Source organism: Pyxicephalus adspersus, chromosome 7 (genome assembly GCF_032062135.1).
Source record: "Pyxicephalus adspersus chromosome 7, UCB_Pads_2.0, whole genome shotgun sequence".
Lineage (NCBI taxonomy): Eukaryota > Metazoa > Chordata > Amphibia > Anura > Pyxicephalidae > Pyxicephalus > Pyxicephalus adspersus.
Window position 1 is genome coordinate 22,077,243 of NC_092864.1, and position 23,401 is coordinate 22,100,643.

Below are 23,401 nucleotides of genomic sequence, written 5' to 3' on the forward strand. Positions count from 1 at the left end.
AATATATTTTTTATTTATAATTATAGCTAATATTCTAGGAAATGTTCTTCTGATAAAGCTTAAGCAGTGAAACATGTCAAGAACCAAATGATTATGGAAACATTGTGTTTTTGGTAAAAGGGCCTTGCATTCTGTGTTTACAAGAAGACTTATTGTTTTCATCTATAATTTTTTATTAAATTTTGATTTCATTTAATTATGTTGAATGCTTGGTACCTTAAAATGAAAATCTCCCTAATGGGATAAGTGAAGGTTAGACAAGTAAATTGGGGTGTGGTACGTTAATCTCATGAAATTCCATAAATTGGATTTAACGTTTAATAAACAATCAAATCACAATAGAAGTAAAGCAAACCGTGTGTTTTAGGAAATAAACAGAAGGTCTTCTTCTGTCCTGTGTATGCTGCTATGATGGTGTTTGCTTGATGGAACGACAATACTGACAAGTTAGCCAATGGAAGAAATGGTTAATGAAGGCATCAGCACTGTAGAACATTATGACACAATACAATCACACAACCTAACCTCATTACAGGGGAGGAATGAGGAATGTTCTCCAGCAGCACATCTGTCTTGATCTTGAATAAACAGATCTTCCACAGCATTTGACTACACCCTTCTAATGATAGGCCTGTATGTTTGGAAATATCTCACTGGTACATACAGTACCATCTGATTTCACTCTCCCTTTTTATTCATATCATGCTTTATAAACCAGGGTTCTATAGTGCCACAGGGTCTTCTAGAGCTCAGTAGGGGTTCACTGAGCAGTGGAAACTGGCCTGCCCCATACAATGACCACAATGGGAAATTTTCCAATGACATCCAAAGTAAGGGGCTTTTCTCCACTGATCACCAGAGTACAGAAACTTTTCTCAACTAACTACCAATACAAAGGCTCATTTCTCATGACACACCAATGTAAAGGAACACTTTTCCAAAGACTATGACAATTTTAAAGGTTTGTGTTTCTTTTCTTGATAATATGTTTTTTTTAAATATTATTATTGTTATGAACAGAGCAGGTAAGTGTTGTAAAACCCAACCCAACCCAAGTGTTGCCAACACCGCCTCCACCAACGATGACCTGGGGTCCCCGCCCGTCTCGGCTCCCTGGGCAGACCCCGCCAGACCGACTCCCCCATGTGGACCAACACATCTTATAGACATCCCGGTTGAAGCAGCTCCATGATCCCGCTCCCGACTATGCCTGGCATAACCCCCCCTTTTAACTGTTGTCCTTTGACCCCCTCCTACCCCATTTTACCACACCTATCATCCCATCCCAAAAGCAGCCCCCAATCTCCTAATTCTTCTTCTGTGCCTTCCCTGTCATGTAGCCCCTCTGTTTCTGTTTATTTTTGCTTGGGGCCTACTTTTGATCTGGTTCAAACGGGCCATAAGCTTGTATGAGAATATAAAACCTATATGGAGTGAACCAAAGCCTGTGTACACATGCCGTAATTTATTATATGCTACACCCAATCCCATATGGTTAGCCCAGCATTTATTTGCATGAAAGTGTACCTAGGTAGAAAGACTGCATCCAATTGCTTTCACTGTTGCTTTCACATTTTTTTTTAAATAAAAAATGTTTTTGTTTTTAATATGATTTGTAATGACTGTTTAGTATAATATCAGTGAAGGTTTTTCTAGGTCAATATATATCTAGCAGTAGCTTGGCACATTCAACTGGACTGGTTCTTGAAGCATGTAAATGTACACAGCACAAACACCCTAATCCAATTACCATGGAATGTGATACAGCAGATGTTTCTGATCCAAGACCAGGAGAAGAGAAGTTTGTTGAATCACCCTGTCCTAATAATATAATCACATCCTAGGTGTTAGGAAGTCTGCACATGTGTAAAAACAACAAATTACATGGCTAAAGGTGTGAACTGTTGACAAATTTAATGTCAAAAGACCAGGGCAGACATTTTAAAATGGTATTATACCATTGGTGGAAGACAAATGGTATTGACACATCACCTGTCTTCTACCTTTAATGCCATTTTAATATCAGTACCCCAACAAGCCCAGTCTTCAGCCATGTAAACTGATGTTTTTAACCTATGCATACTTCCTGACACCAAAGATGCCATTATGTTATTAGAACAGGGGGGTTCCATAAGTTTTGTTTGTACTGTATTTTCTACATTGGTAGAACTGATGAAGAGCTGCAAAACATCTTTACCATTACATGAACAAGTCTAATAGTCAATTGTGACTAACTATAACTAGATATGTTTGGCATTGCCATTTAGATTCTGTAGCAGGTCTGGTAAGACTTTCTGATCCCACCATTGGAGAGCCACCTAGGAGTTTATATTTTAGCATGTTAAAAACAAAATATTGAATGCTGAATACTTGTATGGCGGATGTACAGGTGGATTTGTGTAACCTGTGTGACCTTGGTGAACATTTTGTATCCTCCTTCTCACACTTGTTGGAGTGACCTGATAAGTAGAAAGTTATGGCTAATATGCACTGATGGGTCATGAGAAACAAAGTAACTGGTAATATACAAAATATAATATCACACAAAAATTGCAATTTTTTTCATATTATTATGTAACAAGGAGGTTTGTTCAAAATAAGCTAGCAATGGCCATGTACGGATTTGATTGGTTGAGATCAGTGTATACTTGTTAACTGCAGATATCATAGAATTGAGTGCTGGCGCTGACATTTCTGGATACATGTAAAGAAAAGCCAGCGTCTCCTTGCCTGACTCCATGGAAATGGGCCCTCCCTGGGGTAAACCGAGTCCTGTGATCTTGCTGCTGGAACTGATGCTGTTTTGAACAATTGTACCCATCCAATAAAGATAAGTACTAACTTTTAAATAAGCAGTGCCTGGGTGTTTTGTGTCGTTCCCGACACTTGTAGTCCCACAAACACTTCCACCTTGTTACAGTTTCACTATAATTTGTAGAATTGCAAGATGTTTGAATGATGTAATGATCCTCTATATATATTTTCAGATAGAAAAATTCTGTCTGTGTTTGTCATTCCTAATCCAAAGAGAGAAAAAGAGCCAAATTCAGGGGAAGTAAAATGAAAACATGAAACTTTTCTTTTTTTAGCTACCTTCCATGGTCGCTAAGTGTTCCATCTACCTTCTCTGCTTTCTATATCACTATTCATGTTTATGTGTCCAAGATAAGTTGCAATAGTGGCTGTCATCATTATAGTAGGTAACCGTCTACTGCTGGAAAAGTAGTGCTGATGTTTTACTACTTAATTTACATGAAATACAGCAGGGATCCTGCAGTGAGTGTGTTTGGGAACAGCTGTCATGCTTCACAAGCAGGGGTTCCCAGATCATTAAACAATGAACAAAAAGTAGTAGTGATTGACAACACGTCCTTACTTTTAAAATGTGGCTGTGGTGCAATGTGATTGGTTCATCAGGACAAACATTGACACTCAATTGATTTATTTTATTAAAAAGACAACATTTACAACAAACAGTCTTAAATATAGTATCCTAATATACACACACATATCCTAATATGTACATACATGAGTACAAATATATATATTAAAAACTTTGCATTTATACTGATTGTACAAAGAATGCTTAATCCTGTACAGTACATTCATGTTGCTGGTAACCTGAAGGTGCAAGATTGTGCTACAGGACAATGTTCGTCCTTATTGACCTCTTTGTCAGGCCCCAGAATAGGCCAGTAACTCTAATGAACATAGCAGCATTTTGTGCATAGCACAAAAATCACATAGCACACAAAACAAGACTGTTAAACAAGTCAAAAGGTCATTACAATGTGTTGCAGATAGTTAAAAAAAAAGTTTATTTTTGATAGCTATAGATTAAAGAAATAGGTTTATAAAGGACAAATCTTTGCTGTAATATGTGATTTAATTTACAAGGTTTGTATTCACAAGAAATCCTTGTATTAGTTTTTTACTTCTAGGTGAACACAGCTTAGTTGATTAGAGAGCTTATGAGCTGCTTAAAGCAATATGCAGAACAAACAGCTAAATTCAATGTTTCGATACATAGCACCAAAGTCTGTAATTCATTTTAGCTACTTTGGGGATTTACATTATGGCCAGATTGTATAGTTAGTGAATTGCGCTTTTAAAGCCTACAAATCTGCTACTTTTTGTGTCACCTCCTTACCTCCAAGCATGTATGGTCTGTGATATTAGGCCATATTGGCTCACATTTGTAGGCTATATACACATGCTAGATCAGCGGTCGTGGCTCTGGGTGGTGCACTCCCTAGCGGGGTCAGGAGAAGGACCCCACTGTGGGGGACACACCAGCCAGTGCTACGGACTGTGCCTCCCATATGGATTGCAGGCTTAGGGCAATGGGTGGGTTGTGTCTTTGGGCACAACTCACCCACTCTTCCATCGCGGAAGAGTAGGCAGGTTCCGGCATCATGAGGTCACTCTGGGGGAAGTTCCTTCCCCTTTGAATGACACACGGCTCCCTGCACATGCGCAGTCCCAATCCCGTAAGTTTAGTGGTCCGTAGGTGCGAAAAGGATGGTGACTACTGTAATGGATGACTGACATAAGGAATAATCATAATTGTCTTAGGTGAAAATCTAGTGTATGTACAGAGGTCCCCCAATGTCATTTACCCCTCCATCCTGGTTGTATCAATGAAATACTGACCACGAATGACTAACGTATTTTCTTTAAGAGGAGGACACAGGGAGGTACCCCTTGCCTGTCCACCCTCTTTATAGAACAGAACTGAGCACTGTTACCATGCTGCCCAGTTTTGGATCTTTATTGTAGGGAACAGAATTAGCTCATACAGAAGAACATAGGCCATATACATAAGCCCTAGTCTGTTAATGTGTTTCATGAAAAGAACACAACCTACAACTGTTAAATCCCCAGAACTATCAGACTGAATGGAGAATAACACAACTGGAAGCACTAATTACTGTTATGTGAGTGAAACTACCTAAATTATACATTCCAAAATGGGTGTCTCACCGAAGACCTAAAATATAAAAGCAATACAAGATCCCTGAGTAGGAATAAGTGGGGACCAACCTGGTGTGATATCATACAGTGCACGGTCACTTTGTAAAATGAAGAAGTATAATGATCAGAAATATATTACCTATACTTTCTGGAACTGTATATACAAATAGATTTTGTTAAAGCCTATTAGCCATTCACTTTTTCTGTATTAAATTTCTTTCTAACCAGAGAACAGATTGGAGATAATAAAAAGTAAATCAGGCCACTAAAAACAGATTTGCCTGAAAATTAGGCTCACTGACAACAGCTTAAAACATGTAATATATTAAGATGAAATAAAGCTTTTGTACGTCAATGCAGTACAAATGGTGGGTTAACAATTTAGTTAAAATCTAGATTACACTTGAGCTTTAGTGTTCCACCATATTACTGCAACTCCTTACATCATCAATTAAAGTCCAATTGAATATTTAGATTAAATCAGCTAAATACATTCTAGGTGGATCAAAACAAAGGATGTTTAGTGTCTAACAGCAACGCTTATGCCAGGGTGTGTTAGCCCTCTGCAAGAATATAATTATTCCTTTTAGAAAGTAAGGGCCCAATCTGCAGCATGATGACAGGCTTTTCTACTCAGATTGTGAAGACTACTCAGACTGTTGGTTATTGTTCGTCCTTTGTTTTGATGCTGTTTTAAAGTAAAGGTTCAATTGGGCTTTAAAACACCTAATTGTGCAAGGAAAATCAGCATTATATACAATTATTTAACAACCAATAGTTATACGACTGAGTGACAACAACAGCCAGTGAAAACTTGTCAACTCATTTGTGGCACATTGTGAGGGATCAAAAGTCTACACTGAATTTCAATCAAGCACCAAAAAGAACATTTACTACCATAGTCTTTTGAACGTTTTAGCTTCAGCCTTCTTTCCAGTTGAACTACGGCTTCTTCAAAAATAGAATTTAAAAGTGACTTCAAAAAGCTCCTTCTATGAGTATCTTACATATATTCTATAGTTTCTTCTTGTTGGTTTATGGAAGGCCCATTAAAAGTTGATTCTGGATGTAGGGACCTATACAAGGGTGGTGGTGTTCTTGGTACTTCGCAATGCTGGGCTTGAGGCAATTGTAGAGCTGTGTTAAATGTTGGTGGATCTTCATCTGTAAGACAAGGATTGTCATGACCCGTTGTGGCTGGGACAGGGAGGTCAGAGGTGTTTTCTCTTTGTTGCTTTCGATTCTTCCACCATCTGATGAATTTGTGCCACTTCTGACGCAAGACCACCCATAAAGAATCAATGAGGAATATCTCTGCAATCTCTAGGACGCAGACCATAGAACAACTCATCCATAAGCCGAGTTGACCTCCAAAATTAGCCAACAGATTAGGAAGCTGTATAAAAAAGATTAAGCTCAGTTAATAACAGAAGTGTTCTAACATTCTGCTGGCATTTACAGCACCACCCAACAAACTCTAGAGAGTCTCTCTTCCATTAGAGACCACAATTATCTGGTCCAGGAATGTCAATTCTACACCTATGTTCTGACTCTATACCAGAAGCAGACACCAGAAGGCCATAAGAGGAGATGGAAACACCCTTTACCATTGTATTGGAATAAATATTTTCACCTTTTCCTATGACTTTCGATTATATTAAAACACACTCCAGGGTGGGATTGTTTTAGGAATCCATCCTGTACAAGAACCTAATATAGTTCATCCATCCCATCAACATGAAAATATTTCTATATATACATTAAATTAAAATATTACCATCATCACATCATGCTGTGTTCAAATAATAAAAATAACAATATGGCAAGCAATGGCATTGTAAAATGTGAAAGTGGTTAAAGACCTGGAAATTTCAACATAGTACAGCCAAGTGATCATTAAAATCTGTAAAATATGAGACACCATACATATACCGTATTTATATTTCTTTATATATATATATATAATGTTTTACTTACACTGGAGGCTGGGCTCTCAGCTATGCTTCTGAGGTTCAGATCTTGGTAAAATATGCCCAGGTTTGCCAGGTCATATCTAAAAAACAGGAAAAGGGGACACTTCATTGTTAAAAGATAATAAGAAGAATAAAGAAGAATCTAATTTGTTATTATAAATATATATATATATATATATATTTATATATATATATAAAAGTGGAAGTGGAGACCAAGGGAAATCACCCAATCAGCCTATTCTATAGCGGTTTAATGCTGATTTCAGGTCCATCCTTTATCACTGCACTTCAATATTCATAACACTGCGTTATCCAGGAGTATCATCAGAGTCAACCAGAATAAATTATAAAAGTGTTAACTGTTCTCTCACTGTTCTTATAAAGTGCAAACAAGCTTTATTTTGGAGAATGGGTTGTAACACACTGACCATTACTTTCCTAATGCATTTTAATTTAACCTGTTTGCCTTCATTCTGTAATTAGGAAGTAATTATTGCTGACAGAAGGTATAGATACAAAGAATTGTGGGGTACACCCTTTTAAAGTGAAACCAAAGTTTACAAAATACAGGGTCAGGCAGGTGGTTATTACAGGAAGGGACCGGGTATGTTCCTTGTGCAATAATCCATCCTTCCTTTCTGATCATGCTGGTGAAATGTAAAAAATCTGATTTGCACATGTGCTAGGGAAACCTGGCAATCCTGGCTTCCCTCACTCCCGAGTGCCTACACGGGAATTACATCATCCCAATCAAGATGGCCCCAGACCATCTTTAGAAAGAAAAAAAGAATGAGGATGGGGGTACCTGTGATAAAACAGGGATAGGTGAGTCACACTTGGAACCAAAGAGAAGTTATTTTGAGCAACACTGCTTAATGGTTTAAAAAACAACTCTTTTGAATAGTTAGGCATCATTTCTTTTTCACATAATATTTTACAGCCTCCTTTTAATAACTTTTTGGTTGCTTATGGGAGAAAAAGTGCTTTACCATAGCTGGAATAGCTTTGAAAAATACCTTCAACAAGGAAAAGAATGAAAGTTGATTAAAAGGTTGGGTTGTCAATCTGACTTACTTTGACAGGTTTTTGTCAAGTTTGCCTGCAAGTTCCCAGGACAAAATTCGCAAAGTCCAATCCTATTAAAAAAAAAAAGAATTGATGTGACATATTATAGGAAAAATGTAAGGGTACCAATGTTAAAAGAAGCTAGTTGCTGACTTTATTTATATAAGTTATAAAAGATTTCTTGTAAAGTTTGAACATTTTTCTTTAACTATGTTTGCCCAACATTAATAAGGCAGGTGAAAAGAGGTTAAAGTGAATCTAGGGTTTACACAAGCAGGAAACGGTATTGGTTCACTCTATCCTCCCCCTATCTAGAAGCACTTTTCTTACATAAACTCCAAAGTTGCTCCGTTCATCCATTAAAAAGCATAGGAAAGCCCAATGTAAACTAGAAGTCAATGGGGTTTTAGCTTACACCAGGTTATGGACCTTCCTTGTATGAGTATATTGAAAAGGACCAACATATATTACCAACATATTACGAAGCACATTAAATAGGGAAATTCTAACCTGTTTTGATGCTAGTAAAATGTTATCTAATTTATGTCCATTTTAGAAGTAGTTGATGGTAAAAATCTCCACAGTTAGGCTGTATACACGTATAAAACTTTTGTTGCCGGAAACGCTCTTTCATAATTGTTTCCATCGACAGATAATTGAATGAGTGCTAAACACCCAGCACCCATTCTGCTCCTTGGAAAGGGGAGGGAGGAGGATAAGCAAGCGGCACCTGGCTGTGCTCTCCTCCTTTGACTTGTATGGTGATCATTCCTGATCATCGTTTATGGACCTGTTCTGTTGAATCCATGAGTGATCTCAGACGGCCGCTGTTCACTTTTTGGGTTCTTGTCCAAGAGGAACAGTTGTCCTCATTTTGGGCGACAATCTGACATGTGCACAGCAGTTGCCTGACGTCATGATCATCTGACATGTGTACTTAACACATAGCTGCTCTATAAAAAAAATAAACATATTCAAAATAAACATACCTCAGATTGCACTGATGGCCAGCTTGCTACGCTCCTAGTAAACCCCCATTCTTTAAAACTAAAAAATGAGAAAGAAAAGCATTTATTGATTTACATATTTATTTTTTGCAATTAAAACTTTCCTCCAAAAGGATTAAAAAAGGCTGCACATAAGGTACACATAAAAGATACTGCAAAAAGGTACACATAAGAGGAACTAGAGAGGTTGATGATATTATCATCATGGCAAACTTAGTTGTTAGCCAACCAATTGTTCCAAGGGGTTTTGCATATTAAAAGATAAATTGCAGCCCACAAAAAATAACAGTATGATGTAGAGAAGCCATTTATAACCAGGGTTTCATGGAACCCTATGTTTTCTCCTGAAGTTGCCAGGAGTTTCATGATCAGTGATAGATGGACATCCCATAAGATGTTGCCTGCATAGTAAAAACTAATTGGCAGAGATAGCTGCATGAAACCAAGGACCATTTTTAGCTGTTGCTAAATGTAAGATTCTGACTATTACAATCAATGCAAATAGCATTTTCCAATTGATCCCATTGGTTTCCTGACACCTGAAAATATTTTTAAGGTTTCCTCAGGGGTAAAAAGGCTAAGAGGTAAAAGTAAAATAAAAACAAATAAAACTTTTCACCTAATGTCTACCACTTTAAAAAGTGCATTGAAAAATGTTTTTGTGGATTTATCAAATCATTTGTGTATTGTTTCAATGTCTGTGTAAGTGGAGGCATGAGAGGGGTTTGTCATTTGCCTTCATACTTCCGTTCTTAATACATACTTCATTCTAGTAGATGTTCTAATGTTGTCAAAAATAAAAATTCTCTCACCTGCAAGACTCACGACACATATCCTGACATCCCAGCTCTTCCTGGACAAATCTTTTATGTAATTTGAAATAGCAATAAACTAAAATAAAAGAAATTAAAAGAAGTTAGGTCACAGCAAAAACATTTCCAGGCAAATAAAAGTACTAGTTCCCAAGGCGTACATAATACAATAGCAAAAATACAATAACTTCTTCTATAATTCTAAAGATTGAAGCAGAGTTTTAGGGGTATTAGGAGGATCAGCATGATGTTTCATCGATGACACTAAATATATAAAATAAATATGTATATATCAGTCTGAATACCTGAAATGCAGGAAAAATGCATACCCTACTGTTGGAGTGCCATTAACAATGATTAGGGAAAAGGCAGAGAAAAGCTGATCAAGGCTATGGTGAATGTCTGTGCTAAGTCATACAATGCTGATTTGTTTGTTTAGAACTGATATTAATAAACATTCTCTTTAAGCTGGCTATGCTATGTTGTAGTACATGCCTTTAACATTCTGCAATTGGAAATGACAATGCAAAAGTGTTTATTTCTCCTCCTGTATACACTGTGATAGAACAAAATGGTGCTTGCACTATTTTTATTCCATCAGCACATGTTTAAACCTGCAATTTTATTATACATGCCAACACCGCTGTTATTAGGTACATTCAATTGCTTGTGGTTTTGGAAATGGAGGAGGGAGTTTCTTTCTGTGTAAGTAATTATTATTATTTATTATTTTACTTTTGATCCATATGGCTGATAGACTTATTCTTAATTTTTTTTACACGTGTTTAAACTTTCCCACGTGTACAGAAAATGTCACTATATCTATGTAACTGAGTTTGCATGCTGTGTCAACATACTGCTCTGCAATACATCCATGTTAAACTATACAGTGCAGCTGGATTTGTAATGTAGCACTTGAAAAATTATGGATTGTATGGAAAGGTGCAAAGGAAACCCTTTTTAGACAATCTCATATATAATGTATATTATGATCTGCCAATAAGCAATTCAAGGGAACAAACACCAAACATTTATACTGTTACCCAACCTTTCCAGCCTAGTGGGGAGATAAGGGGGTGTCCCACCTATAAAGTCTTACTGGTGAAATACACTATCTAGTTCAGCCTTTCCCAACCCTTCCATCCCCTAAGAATCTTTTATAGTTTCCAGTTGTTTAGAACTCTGCTATAACCAGTCAATAGGAAAAATGGCACTGCATATTCTTTCATTGAGAAGAACATACATTCATTGGCTGTGCAATTTTTATGGCCCCCTAAAGTATGCAGGCGCCATCATATGGGAGGTTAATCAGCTCAAGGAACTATTGGCAAGGAACTCCAGGAGCAACCGTAGCGTTCCATGGAACCCTGGCTAGGAATGGCTGCTCTAGCTAGTAATTTGTAAATACTCCCATTATAGTGCATTTGTAATTTAACAGACCAAAATAAAACTAAGCAATGGGTAAAATGTAGTAAGATATCCCAAAAAATAACAGATTCCATGAACAAGTGGTAACATAAGAAAGGAGTGTTGGGAAATAAACTTACTCCAGCTTGGATCATTTTCAAAGTTGCAGTAGTTTGCTCCTTCTGGCAGGGGTTGGTCGTAGTGTCCACAGCCACAAGTTTTTACCATTTCAAGCTGGAAGCAGGAGTAGAGGCAGATCTAGCAGAGTGAAAGACATTCCAAAATTAAATACATGTCATAATGAACTTTAATGTGCATTTCCAACAAATCTGTACCAAAAGATCTATAAATCAACAGACTATACTACAGAATATTGCATAATGAACCATTAATAATAGTATTAAAATTATTATTACACAGTATTTATATAGCACAATCATATTACGCAGTGCTGTCCATAGCCATGCCACTATCTTTCAAAGGGGCTCACAATCTAACATCCCTACCTCAAGACATATGTCTTTAATACAGTCTAAGGTCAATTTTGGGGGGGAGCCATGTCACCTAACTGCATGTTTTTGGGATGTGGGAGGAAACTGAAGTACCTGGAGGAAACACAGACACAGGGAGAACCTGCAAACTCCATGTAGATAGAGTCCAGGCCAAGATTCGAACTTCGGACCCAGCCCTCCATAGACCAGAGTGCTAACCACTGAGCCACCGTGCTCAATAATTACCATAGTTATTTTTTTAAGTGTTACCATGTGCAAAACCATGTGTTTTTTGGAGTTCCTTCAGTAAGATAATTTTTTGACTGATCTTGCCAGTGGTTGTGTTATTTCTCGACTTTCTATAAAAGTGTGACCACACTGTCTACTGCAGAGAATATGAAGTAATATGGTTTACCACATCATATAACCACTACTAATGTTGCACACATTGGTCTGTTTTACAAGACTGTAAAGGCTCTATTTATAAAGCTGAATCTAACATTCAGCCAATGTTCCCTGGTGGACAATCTTCTAGGTCCATGTATATTTATATGCGTGTGAAAAAAAATCACCTACCAAAAGATTTCTAGATTTGTTTAGTCTTGTGATTAACACACTAGTGCTACTTCTTTTCCAGATTCAGCTTGGATTCCAAAGTGTCACCTTTCTACCTCCATCCTGCTAATGAACCATTTCGCCATATACACATACCTGATAAGTGTACGTCTTGTTGTAGAGATTGTGAACAGGGACATCACTTCCATCAATAGTGCACTCGCTGTAGGGGCTGCTTAACTTTGTTGATTCTGTCTGAAATCAAAATGGTGAGAAAAAACTAATTTTTTTTGCTTACGGAGTACATTTTTTACCTGACTTGAGTCCATAGACTGTGACCAGCTTACATTTCGGTGGAAGGTCGACTTTAAAGACTTGTTAACACAGTTTTTCTTTGATAAGTTATTACTAAGGACTATGGACTAATGAACACTATTTGTTACAAATCACACTGATAACTAGGTATCATTTTGCCCCAAAAGAGATTGCTTCTACTTCACACGTCACTGAATTACCTTATTAAGACTTTATAGCAGGACACATGATCATTTCTTGTTACCTTACAGTTCAATGTTCAAGATCTCAACTGGTGCCATAAAGAACCAGCGTCTACAGATTTGATAGCGGGCTACGGTACAGCTTACGGCCCCCCTATTCAGTTCCTGTGGGGCTGTGGGCTACGTACAGCGTTTCCCCCAAGGCAGCAGATCACTGGCATGAGGACGCAGTAACTATAATCTCATTGCATGTCTAACCATAACCTTGGGCTGAGCAATTCACATGAGCTGATATTGAGCCATCAATGCCCCTTAGCTACTCCAGCCCTTATGACAATTGTCAGAACTTGCACATATCTTAACTAATAGTTAATAGTTAAATAGTTTGGACAAATACAGCTATTCAATAATGCAATCTGAGTGTCTGGATTATTTTGGCTGAGATTTCAGAGTAGGTAAACTATAACTGTGAAATTCACTTACCAGCTGCATGCCAATAGATGTCTCAGTTGCTGTCTCAAGTTCAGTCCCTGACTCTTCAATGAATGGATAATCATTTTGGTCATGGACTAATATTTTGGCACCAGCTGCTGTCACCAGGAAGGGATTATATTCATCTTCATCTATGTGAATAATCAGTTTTAGCCCTTAAAGAAAGATAAACAATTATGTGATTACTATAAATACAGGCGTGATAGACACATCACATAAAAAGAGTAATAATTAAATGGCTTGATCTAAAGACAAGCTTGTATGTGGTTACACCTCTTTATGATCTTTGAAAGTCTCATTACACCTACAGCTTAAATTTGTTAAATTCATAAACAAAAGCTGTTCAATGCCTCACAGTTCACTTTTTTTTTAAAGAAGAAAGAGAAAAAGCCTGTTCCCCGCCAGCACCTTGATGCCTTCCACTGAGTCAGACCTGCAGCTACGTTATCAGTCAAGCTCAATGTTGATAGCTTTGGTTCTAAAGCAGATGGTGACTTGGAGTTCTTCTCAGCAACATGCTTGAGGAGCACAGGCTTTTCTCCTAGGGCTGTGGTGGGGGCTATAAGAGCTCAAAAATGCTTAAAGTAACCCTAAGTTTATATAAAACTTTAAATAGGTGTCTAGGTTGAAATCTAACTGAGAAACCATGGCTTGGCTAACTTTTCTATGGACATAAAAAAATACCACGTAATAAGAAGATATATGGGACAGTGGAATTCTTACCAGCTTCTGCTCCACCCATGGAGGATACAAGCAACTCCTTCCTCGTTGCATCATTAAATGTGTAACAATTGCCATACAGAGGGTGAGTAAATAGAGTGAAGTCCCTGTATTGGAAGAAATATCATTTCATTAGCTTTCCCTCAAATAAAAAGATGGTTAACCTAATCCTGATGTATTCCAAGTAGGGGATTCCACAATGGGATTGGTAAATGTGGCACTTGGTTCTGATAAGTCATAAAGGTTGTAGTGTATTAAAGAAGTGTCTTCCATCAGACCTATACAAGGCCTGCAAACCTTATTATCTTTACCATGGCTGTCAAAGAAGGTAAATGCTTGTAGGATTTAGGTGTTATCAGACTGTCATTCAACCTCCTAAAGAGGCTTAATCCTCCTAAAATCAACAATAAACAAATGGGAGTGCTTAAAGCCATGTTTACATCTGTGCTGGGATAAAGCCATCCCGTGCAGCTTCTGGCAGCTGGCACCCAACCACCCAGTTTTAGGTAAATCACTACAGTGTTTGCTTCTGTGCAATTCAAAAAATAATAAGTTCAATTCACCTTGCATCACAAGATTGACCATCAAAAAGGCAACTGACAAACAGATCATCAGCCGAGTAGCCCATTTCAATCTTCTGTTCTGCAGAAATCTGTGCCAAGATATTAGTATAATGTAATCTGTACCATTCCTGGATGGCATTGATAGCTGAGCTGAAGGTGAACACTGTGCAATCAGAGCTGTTGTTTGGATCACACTAGAGCGTGAAAACAAAGAAAAAAATTAAATTACAAATGTGTCTATGAAATTCGGCAGTAAAGTAACATAAACCCAACCAATTCAATCTACAATGCAATCAAAGATGTGTTCATATGATGTTTTGGTCCAAAGCTAAATGTAAGCTTTTATTACATTCTGGATTTATTTCAACTTTTGTCCATTCTACTTTATAATCACAACATTCATTACTAATAGGGTTCCTTTCCCAAATCTAAGATGCCCCAATGTGGAAGGAACAAGAACTCCTGATCAAGACTGGTCCAAAAGGAGAAAGTCTCTTCATTCTGGAATTTGTGATGGAAGTGAGACTTTTAGATACATTTGGTTTGAAAAAGTCTGTAATGTGTTATACTGGCAGCAAAATGGGACCTGTTAAAAACTTTTAAAGAATGTCAGAAAATGTTCAGAGGACTCACCAACTTATAACCCACAATATTTCCGCTCGTTCTCTCTTTGTCCTGGTTGACCACTCTGGCGCTCATTCTGGTATGTCTACCTGTAAGAAGTTCATCAGCAACTATCTCGCTTCCCTGTATGCTTCTAATGCGATATAATGTGATTTTTTTGAGAAAGTATAACTGTTCTTCTGTTATATTCTCTTGTTGTTGTAGATCTCTGCGTCTGCGAGTAAGAGGGTTGTTGAAACCATAAATGTCCTTCAGCACTTGGTTGGTCTCTAAATCAAGCCCAGTCAGATAATCTTTGATTGCACTGTACCTGCAAAAAACAGAAATAAGGTTGGTAAATATTTTTCATTGGATTTTCTGTTAAGCTTGTTATGATTATGTCATTGAAGATTATCTGGAGCCCTAAATGAGTGAAGAAATACCTTAAAACTACAACTCAGCATGCCAGAACTCAAGGGTTTGATTTACCCCAAGCCCCATTTGGCCTGTGATGACCAACTAGCCTTAGCAAGATATCAAAGGCTCAGACATGTGACATAAGGACAATGGCCCTGAATTTTTAAAGCTCTCCAAGACTGTAGAAGATGGACTATCATGGGAGAACCTGGGTGATCCACAACACTACACAACACAAGGGATCTGGTTAAGGATTAAAACATTTGCAAGCTGATTGTAAATGATTTTTAAGCAATCTATTCCAAGTTTGCTGAGTCGCTTAGGCTTTCCAATATTAGTCTATCTTCTTCGATCCTGAGAGCTTAATAAATTAGACCCTATGTGCCCATTCATTTTCAGTACATTTCAAACAAACACCTGGAAAAGAACTTATAGCTGCCTACCCGTTCCAGGAGTTTTGTGCTAAGAGTTCCAAAACATGGTGGTTCACTATTTCACAAATACAATATTTGTGCAAGACCTTTGTACCATGGCCATGTTAGAATTTTCTCATTATCAGGGTGGCAGTTTAGAACCCTTGATTACATATAGGAATGTACTGGTGATAGTCGGTAACGTGTTTTAAAGACCTAGTCTATGGCTTCAAAGTGTCATGGATTAAACCTGTATTGTATTCCTACACAAAGGGAAGACCTAAATGCATATAGGAGAATATATTCAGACTCCCAGATGTCATTTCATAGTGAAATTGGGTTCAAAGCTTGAGACCATCCAGTTTGGGGAGCATAGAAAGATATAAAGTATAGACAGCCAAGGTTGGATTACCATCACTGGAGCCTGTAAACACGAATCTTAAAAACCAAAATGAATCCCCACTAAGATCTTAACAGATTCCTGTTTTACTGATCCTAACCTGGCATAGAATATCTTGACAATGTATAAATAAGCTTGCATGGGATACCTAGCAATAAATCTATGCCTGAGGATATTAATAAATATATTTTCTGTATAGTATGCCCTGCGGAGAATTTTAGAAGAACAATGCATTCTTTTACCTGTAACTTATCCTTAGGATATACAGAGCAGTCACAATGTCTTGGTGTTTATTATGTGCCTGCAGGACATAGAAATGATAAACACTGGAACAAAGTGCTGTAGTTATTTGTTCTTTGTCCGTAGAAGCAAGAAAACGGTACAATACATTCCTGTATTTGTACTTAGGTGTACTCTGGTATGCATTACGTGAGTGTGCTTGTATGGGAGTGTGGGAGTGAAACACTCAACTGTCATTAGGCTGGATTCACAAAGACACAAGTGACTGTAATTTCCAAATCTCATTGGATTTAAATAACATCATCTGTCACTTGTGGTGTTTTTGCTTTGTGAATAGAGCTGTTTTTTGGCAGTTGCATGGGACTAAAGTGCATTTCTAAAGCAAAGTTTAGTAGTTTAGTGTGTCTTTCTCATGAATGATTTATGGAAAAGATGCCTAATTTTTATTCTTTCAATTGAAAATGTGTTCCTTTAAGCCTCCCTGTCATTTGTTCAATGAATTTTGCCCCTGGAATGAAGTGATTGTGTAAAAAAAAGGCTTTAGTTCCTCACATTTTTATGCAATCTTTTTGTTCATCCCACTGAATTAAAGCTGAAAGTCTGCAGTTCAACTGCATTTGAGTTGTTTCATTTATAATTCATTGTGGTAATGTACAGAACCAAAATTAGAAAAAAGTTGTCTCTTGCTAACCAAGAGGCCTGGTGCATTCTTTATTCCTACTAGCCCTGTAGCCGTAGGCCCCTGTAAAGTCCAAAAAACAGTGACTCTTTAGGAGTCCTCAACGTCAGGATCAGTGCATATTTTTAGTATTTATCCAATAGACACCAGTAAATGAAGTAAGGTATGGTTTACAAAGAGCTTGAAAAGGATTTTTTGAATCCCCCAATATGCCATACTCTTCACTGTGTGGCCCTTTAGGACTGCAGTTGAGAAACCTTTTTAAAAAAACTTCTCTATTTTTGTCCATGTGTCCATTTTTGTCCATTTGTTTGTTATACTCCGCTAACAGGTGTCTTAGTTTCACGTGAGACCAGAATATGATTCATCTAAAGGATTTAAATCATTCAGTGTATACATTTTAATTCACCAATATTTTGATATGAGGCATTACATAATTTTCCAAGTATCCACTTATGCATGCTTCCTGATTCCTTTCCTAAGGCTTCTGTTTTCAAACCTAGTGGCAAATACCTCTGTGTTGCCTAATCGTAGTAGTATATTCAGCATGCAGCTAGTTTTTTGTGTTTCTTGTTCAGATACAACCTGAGAAACAATGAACTTCATAATCCGTGTTCTTCTGTAGTTTCTCAATGAATAGAAAATAAAACGTATTCTCTAGCTGGAGAGTTGTGTAAATTAGTAATTAGGTAGGATTTCTGAAATCACCTCCTGCTATCAGTGTTTTGGGGATAACACAAATTAGTTTATTCATTTCCATCAGTACACATTGTTGTCATAATGTGACAAGAGCAATCAAATTCATTGACAGCCCAGGCCATGCTAGAAGTGTAAGGATAGGCACACAACTGCAAAACTTGTATGCACCCCAGTAATTTCCTCCACCTTTTAGATTGTAAAGGTCTTTTGGGCAAGGTCCTCTCCGCCTCCTATATCATTGTTTGTATCTGTCTGTCATTTGCAACCCCTATGAGTAAAAAATTAGTGCTATATAAACACACTATACTAATAATACTAATAATAATGTCTCCAGGGCACTGGCTCGCTTTAGAAATCACCAACCTAGAAGGGTGCATATAGCCTCACTTCCCATAGCCATATTACATTTATTCTCATATTCAAAATGAAAAAAAAATTGAAATGAGAAAAATACATTTCCCATCACTTTAAATCCATGAAATCAGAATCAGGTATTTCAGATAAGTTGCCAACAAGAACCTCTTTAGGTAGTATGCTGGTGGAATCTCAGATCAGATATTGAGGGCCTGGTGTCCTCTATGCCATTGATATATGCGGGTGGTCATGCCAAAATCAACAGAGCTCTCTAAGGCGCTCAGAAAGAATGTTGCAGATGACTATTAGCAAGGGTTTTTCAAAAGATTGCCAAATAATTTGATCGTTCTCAAATGACGACAAGTTTATCCAGAACTGGCCCGCTCAGCAAATTCAGGCCAAGAAATGACTGTCTAATGTAAAAGAAGTGTCTAGGAACCCACAAATTATATCGCAGGAGTAACTTTTGCAACTGTTGGTATCTGACTGTATCTACACAATGGATTGTACAAATTACAATTACATGGGAAGTAAGCCAGGAAAAAGACTTTACTGTCCAAAGGAGCAAGACCACAATTTTCAATGTAAAGGCAACAGGCGACATACATACTGGCAGAACCTGCCCTCACCTAGTCATGCCCACTGCTTGCTGGATTGGCACATTGGATTGGGACCCTACCACTGTGATTTGCACTGTCTGGGAGGGGCAGCATGTAAAACACAGATGAAGAAGAATTGAGCCCAGTCAGGGATGGTAAAGAAAGTTATTTATTACTTTAAGAGACTTGTGTATTACATAATACTGTATTTTGGACTTGTTTAGACCATCATACATTATAGTTTATCTGTAGTTTAAGCTATTACTATTGTTAGTTATTTTCAGCTAACTTGGGGTAAAGGATTCATCATAAAGTCTGCCTAGTTTCCTGCTTTGTTAACAAATGAGAAGAAATGTGTGTAAAGCTTCTAAACACAATTACCTAATTAATGCTCCTGAAAAAACATTTTTTATTCTCTTGTAATGAAAACCAGTTTTGATTGAGTTTTATTAGCCCTTTATTTTGTATTTACAGGTGAATTTCCATCTTGTCTGGGAGTATGACACCAGACTTGAACAGCCTCTCATAAGCAATTAAGTCATTGCTGAATGTACTCTACATTAAGTACTTCAGCATAGTATATTTTGTAATATTCTCTTGGCACAGATTTGTACATAAATAAAAAATGTAACCTATGAGAAGAATTATATTTAACACTGACCCGCATTAGAATACGCCAAAATACATAAATGGCCTAATTCAACAATGTTGTATTCATAAGTGGTAATTCTTGGGTGCAGCAACAGCAACCAATCAAAATTCACCTTGCAGTGGTCAGACTATAGCAGAGTGGATGCTCATTGGTTTACATGGATTACTGAAATATTTATATTTCTGTTTAACTTACTTGGAACACGGTCTTGATGACTAACAATGAGTTTACTGTCTGTTTTAGGATTATACATATGCTTTTGGAACACTGGGGTTGAATAACTAAAGGAATTTGGGCTGTTCATTTAACAAAGTAAAATATCACTCAGGAAGGGAGTTTTCACTTGAAGCTCTACTGACTCCAGCCATCCAATCATATGCAAATAGATGTCTTTTTTTTAGGCTCAGTGAATGTTTAAAATATTCTCTTAAAGAACTGTTTAACACATTCCTTAAATTCACACCTTTAGTTAATTGGCCTTATTATTATTGTGTACTGTAGCTCATTTCAGCCATGTAATCATGTTTATGAAATTATTGTTATAAATATTGGTTAGTGGTTGTTCAACTGGACTTGTACTTTAAAAAAATCAACTAGATTTCAACATTCATAACTGTAATTGAATGTTCCCATTTATCGAGGTCATTGTATATCTAATAGTAGTTAGTCACATTCAACTGGACTAAACTGGACTGGAAGGTTCTCATTTATCAAGGTGGACTTGTTCTTGTAATGCTGAAGATGGTTTATACCTTTCCAAGCCAATAAACTGATGAAGTGCCTTGGAGAACAACAAAATGTCTTCAACGTTACAAGAACTGGTCCACTTGAATGTGACCATCTACTATTAAATATCCAATAACCTGGATAAATGAGAACCTTCACTGACAGTTATGAATGTGGAAAGCCAGTTCATTCCTTATACCCAAGAACAAAATGTGGTGGAAGCAGTACAATCCACTTTTTGGTGTCCATCTGTGTAATGATTCTCATGCTACTGTCAGAAAAAAATCAAGAGCACCAATGGCCTAGAGAATATGGAAGAATATGGAAAAATAGAAAGACATTGAAAAAAGGAGAAAGCATAGAAAAGAGATAACATGGAGACAAATATCATCTTTTTTGCCTTCTTGTTATCTTTTTCCAACAAAAATTCTATCCAAATGTTCAGAAGTACCTTGGTTTTTCCAGACCCTACAACTTAGTTAATACTATCTATGTCCAAATATTGTTCAAGATTTTAACGTACGTATTTTAACTTTAATCATGTAAAAAGAACCCATAGATGGAAACACAAATCCTCATAAAAACTGGCACAAGTATTTTTTCTACTTCTTTAAAACATGCTTTGAATAAAGCCTACAAGCGAAAATTCTGCGGTAGCTTTTGATGAACACCTTGACTAATCTCACCTGAAACACATTAAACTGAATATGTTTTGAATAAGGTGAGAGCCAACTAGAGCTTAATCCCTGATACCGAGGGATTAAAATCCTTTACATTCTACAGACTAGAGATACAATTGACATAAACAAAGTATTGCTTGACAGATTGCCACCCTACGTGCATGGTTCTACCAAAATGTTCAGAGAAACTAGTAGTCCCCAGCCCACCACCCACCCATTAAGCCCCAATTTTCTTACTTGTATGGATTCATATTGCAGATTGTGATGGCTGGGAAGGTCAGTTTCTGGAAGTTGACTGTAATAGAGACGCTTACGCTGTAGTAGGACATAAGCAGCAGAGCACATTGCCAGAAGATAAGAGCCACTGCTACTAAAGTCAGGGCAATCCATATCCATTTTCTTAAGCGACCTTTAGATACCACTATCCTCCTACAGCCGTGGGTGTTGGTGGTCAAGCAGTACCATTGCATCAGCTCATACAAGGTGGGTGCTTGTGGTCCTGTGACCGGAAGGGTCTTCTTGAGCTTCTGGGTAAGTTTCTTCTTTGGCCCGTTGGACATGATGACTCTAGTAGACACAGAAACACCAAATTAGAATATTGATGTATCCATGGCAGCTTTTCTTAATGCTCTATGATATACTAGATCTCTCTTGCCTAGCTAGTTGGCAATCATTTGTTGTATAGCTGGTTCAAGCACCGTAACTGTGCAACCCGTTAGTTGGGACTCCAAACCGGGTCCGAACTGACACCTAGGGTTCTATTTATAAAACTGGGAATCTGACATTCCCTCAAACATTCCCTGGTAGGAGTCTTCCAGGTCCACGAGTTTCAATAGCAGCTATTGATTCCCATGAGGAAATGTTTGAGGGAATGATTCCCTGTTTTATAAATAGAGCCCATATCGTTACAAAAAAATTGTCACAGAAAAGTATTGAGAATCTCTGGTATATACAGGAAGAGAACAGAATTAATTTATTTTAATGATGTTCTCCCTGGGTTCTGCAGAACCTTAAATCTTAGTATGTTCTGCCAACGTTTATCCTAATACTAAGAGTGAGATTTGCTAATGGAACAAATTTTTTTTTTTATTATATCTATGTTGACTCTGCATATCTAGACATTAAATAATAGTGAAAAGCGGGGAATACTATTTTTTAGTCAATTACTCAAAGTAATAATTTAAAAGAAAGGCGGTTTGCCTGTGAGGTATCAAGAACCACAAAGCCAAAAAATCCTAAAAATACTGAAGAATCTTTATTTTTATTACAAAAAAAAATGTTCAGTGGTTTAATAAAATATATCTAGTATTACTACTACTACTCTTTATCACATACAATAACAGTAATAATATAATTATAACAACAAAATTAAAGGGTCAATAGAGTTAACAGTACAACTATGTTTATATAAAACAAGGAATATCATATCCAGATTCACATAAAAGTATAATTGGAGGTGTTTAGGAACTAAAAACAACATTTGTATGCTTTTTCTCACATTTTGGGGGAAAATGGGATCTTTGTTTTCAAGAATCTTACATAAAGCCACTGAATGCCTGCTACAATAAGACTTCTATAATGGAGTTATACATATACATTTTGCCTTCAGGTATATCTGCATATAGGACATAGGGTCTCTTAGAACAGAACTTGCTATTTAAAATAATCATTTGTTTTGGAGAACTATTATTTTTACTGAAGAAGATTCCATTGAAGATTCCATTTCTTTACAAATATATAGGGTATGCAATACTATTTATAAAGGAGGGAATCTGCTGCCCCTGAAAGATAACCAAGCGGAGGAATGTCCATGTATTTAAATTGCAGGAAAAGATTCTTCACCAGGGATTGTTTCGGGGAACGCAGGGAATAAAGAATCAAAAACAAATAAAGGGGTTATTAGTTAACAATTAATTTGTTATACATAATTCCTGCTGTATATTAAATAATATTTTGTGTGATTTTTTATTAGTTGTTTAGTTTTCTTTTAAAGAAATCTTCTAGAAATATGAAACCCTTTCTTCTAAGACTGGCAACATTAAACACTAGACTGCCTTCAGATTCAAAGTAAACACAAGTTCAATGCCAAATCTCAATTAATCTCAAGATCATCTCTACTGAATTGTGAAAAGAAATTGTGAAAGTAATTTGGGTTTTAGTTTCAGCAATCCTTTAAATGAATGAATCAAACAAAAAACAAAAGTAAAAACTCCCGTAAATAGTATGACTTCATGAATAGCAATATTGTGTCCTAATATTAGATACATCTGGAAGAGGTCCCTGCATTGTGCATTGTATGTAGAACTCCTGCTGAATAATATGATGTAATAATAAAGCACATATGCTAATATTTCAAGAGCTGAACGTAGGAGAACACGAGACA

General features: G+C 36.9%; 1 protein-coding gene across 2 annotated transcripts in view; it reads right to left on the reverse strand.

Annotated features, from left to right (window-relative positions):
- Window positions 1-5,720: 5,720 nt before the first annotated feature.
- Window positions 5,721-23,401, reverse strand: part of SCNN1G (sodium channel epithelial 1 subunit gamma) — a 19,316-nt gene continuing 1,635 nt past the window's right edge. For both annotated transcript variants that reach the window (XM_072417807.1, XM_072417808.1), the window contains exons 2-13: window positions 21,256-21,585; window positions 15,190-15,490; window positions 14,557-14,750; window positions 13,997-14,100; window positions 13,265-13,428; window positions 12,441-12,539; window positions 11,379-11,496; window positions 9,832-9,910; window positions 9,002-9,059; window positions 8,022-8,083; window positions 6,952-7,027; window positions 5,721-6,370 (exon numbers count right to left, since the gene is read on the reverse strand). In XM_072417807.1, the coding sequence (XP_072273908.1) occupies window positions 5,978-6,370; window positions 6,952-7,027; window positions 8,022-8,083; window positions 9,002-9,059; window positions 9,832-9,910; window positions 11,379-11,496; window positions 12,441-12,539; window positions 13,265-13,428; window positions 13,997-14,100; window positions 14,557-14,750; window positions 15,190-15,490; window positions 21,256-21,578 (1,971 nt within the window). In that variant the 5' untranslated portion in view covers window positions 21,579-21,585 and the 3' untranslated portion in view covers window positions 5,721-5,977. The remainder of the gene's footprint in view (window positions 6,371-6,951; window positions 7,028-8,021; window positions 8,084-9,001; window positions 9,060-9,831; window positions 9,911-11,378; window positions 11,497-12,440; window positions 12,540-13,264; window positions 13,429-13,996; window positions 14,101-14,556; window positions 14,751-15,189; window positions 15,491-21,255; window positions 21,586-23,401) is intronic.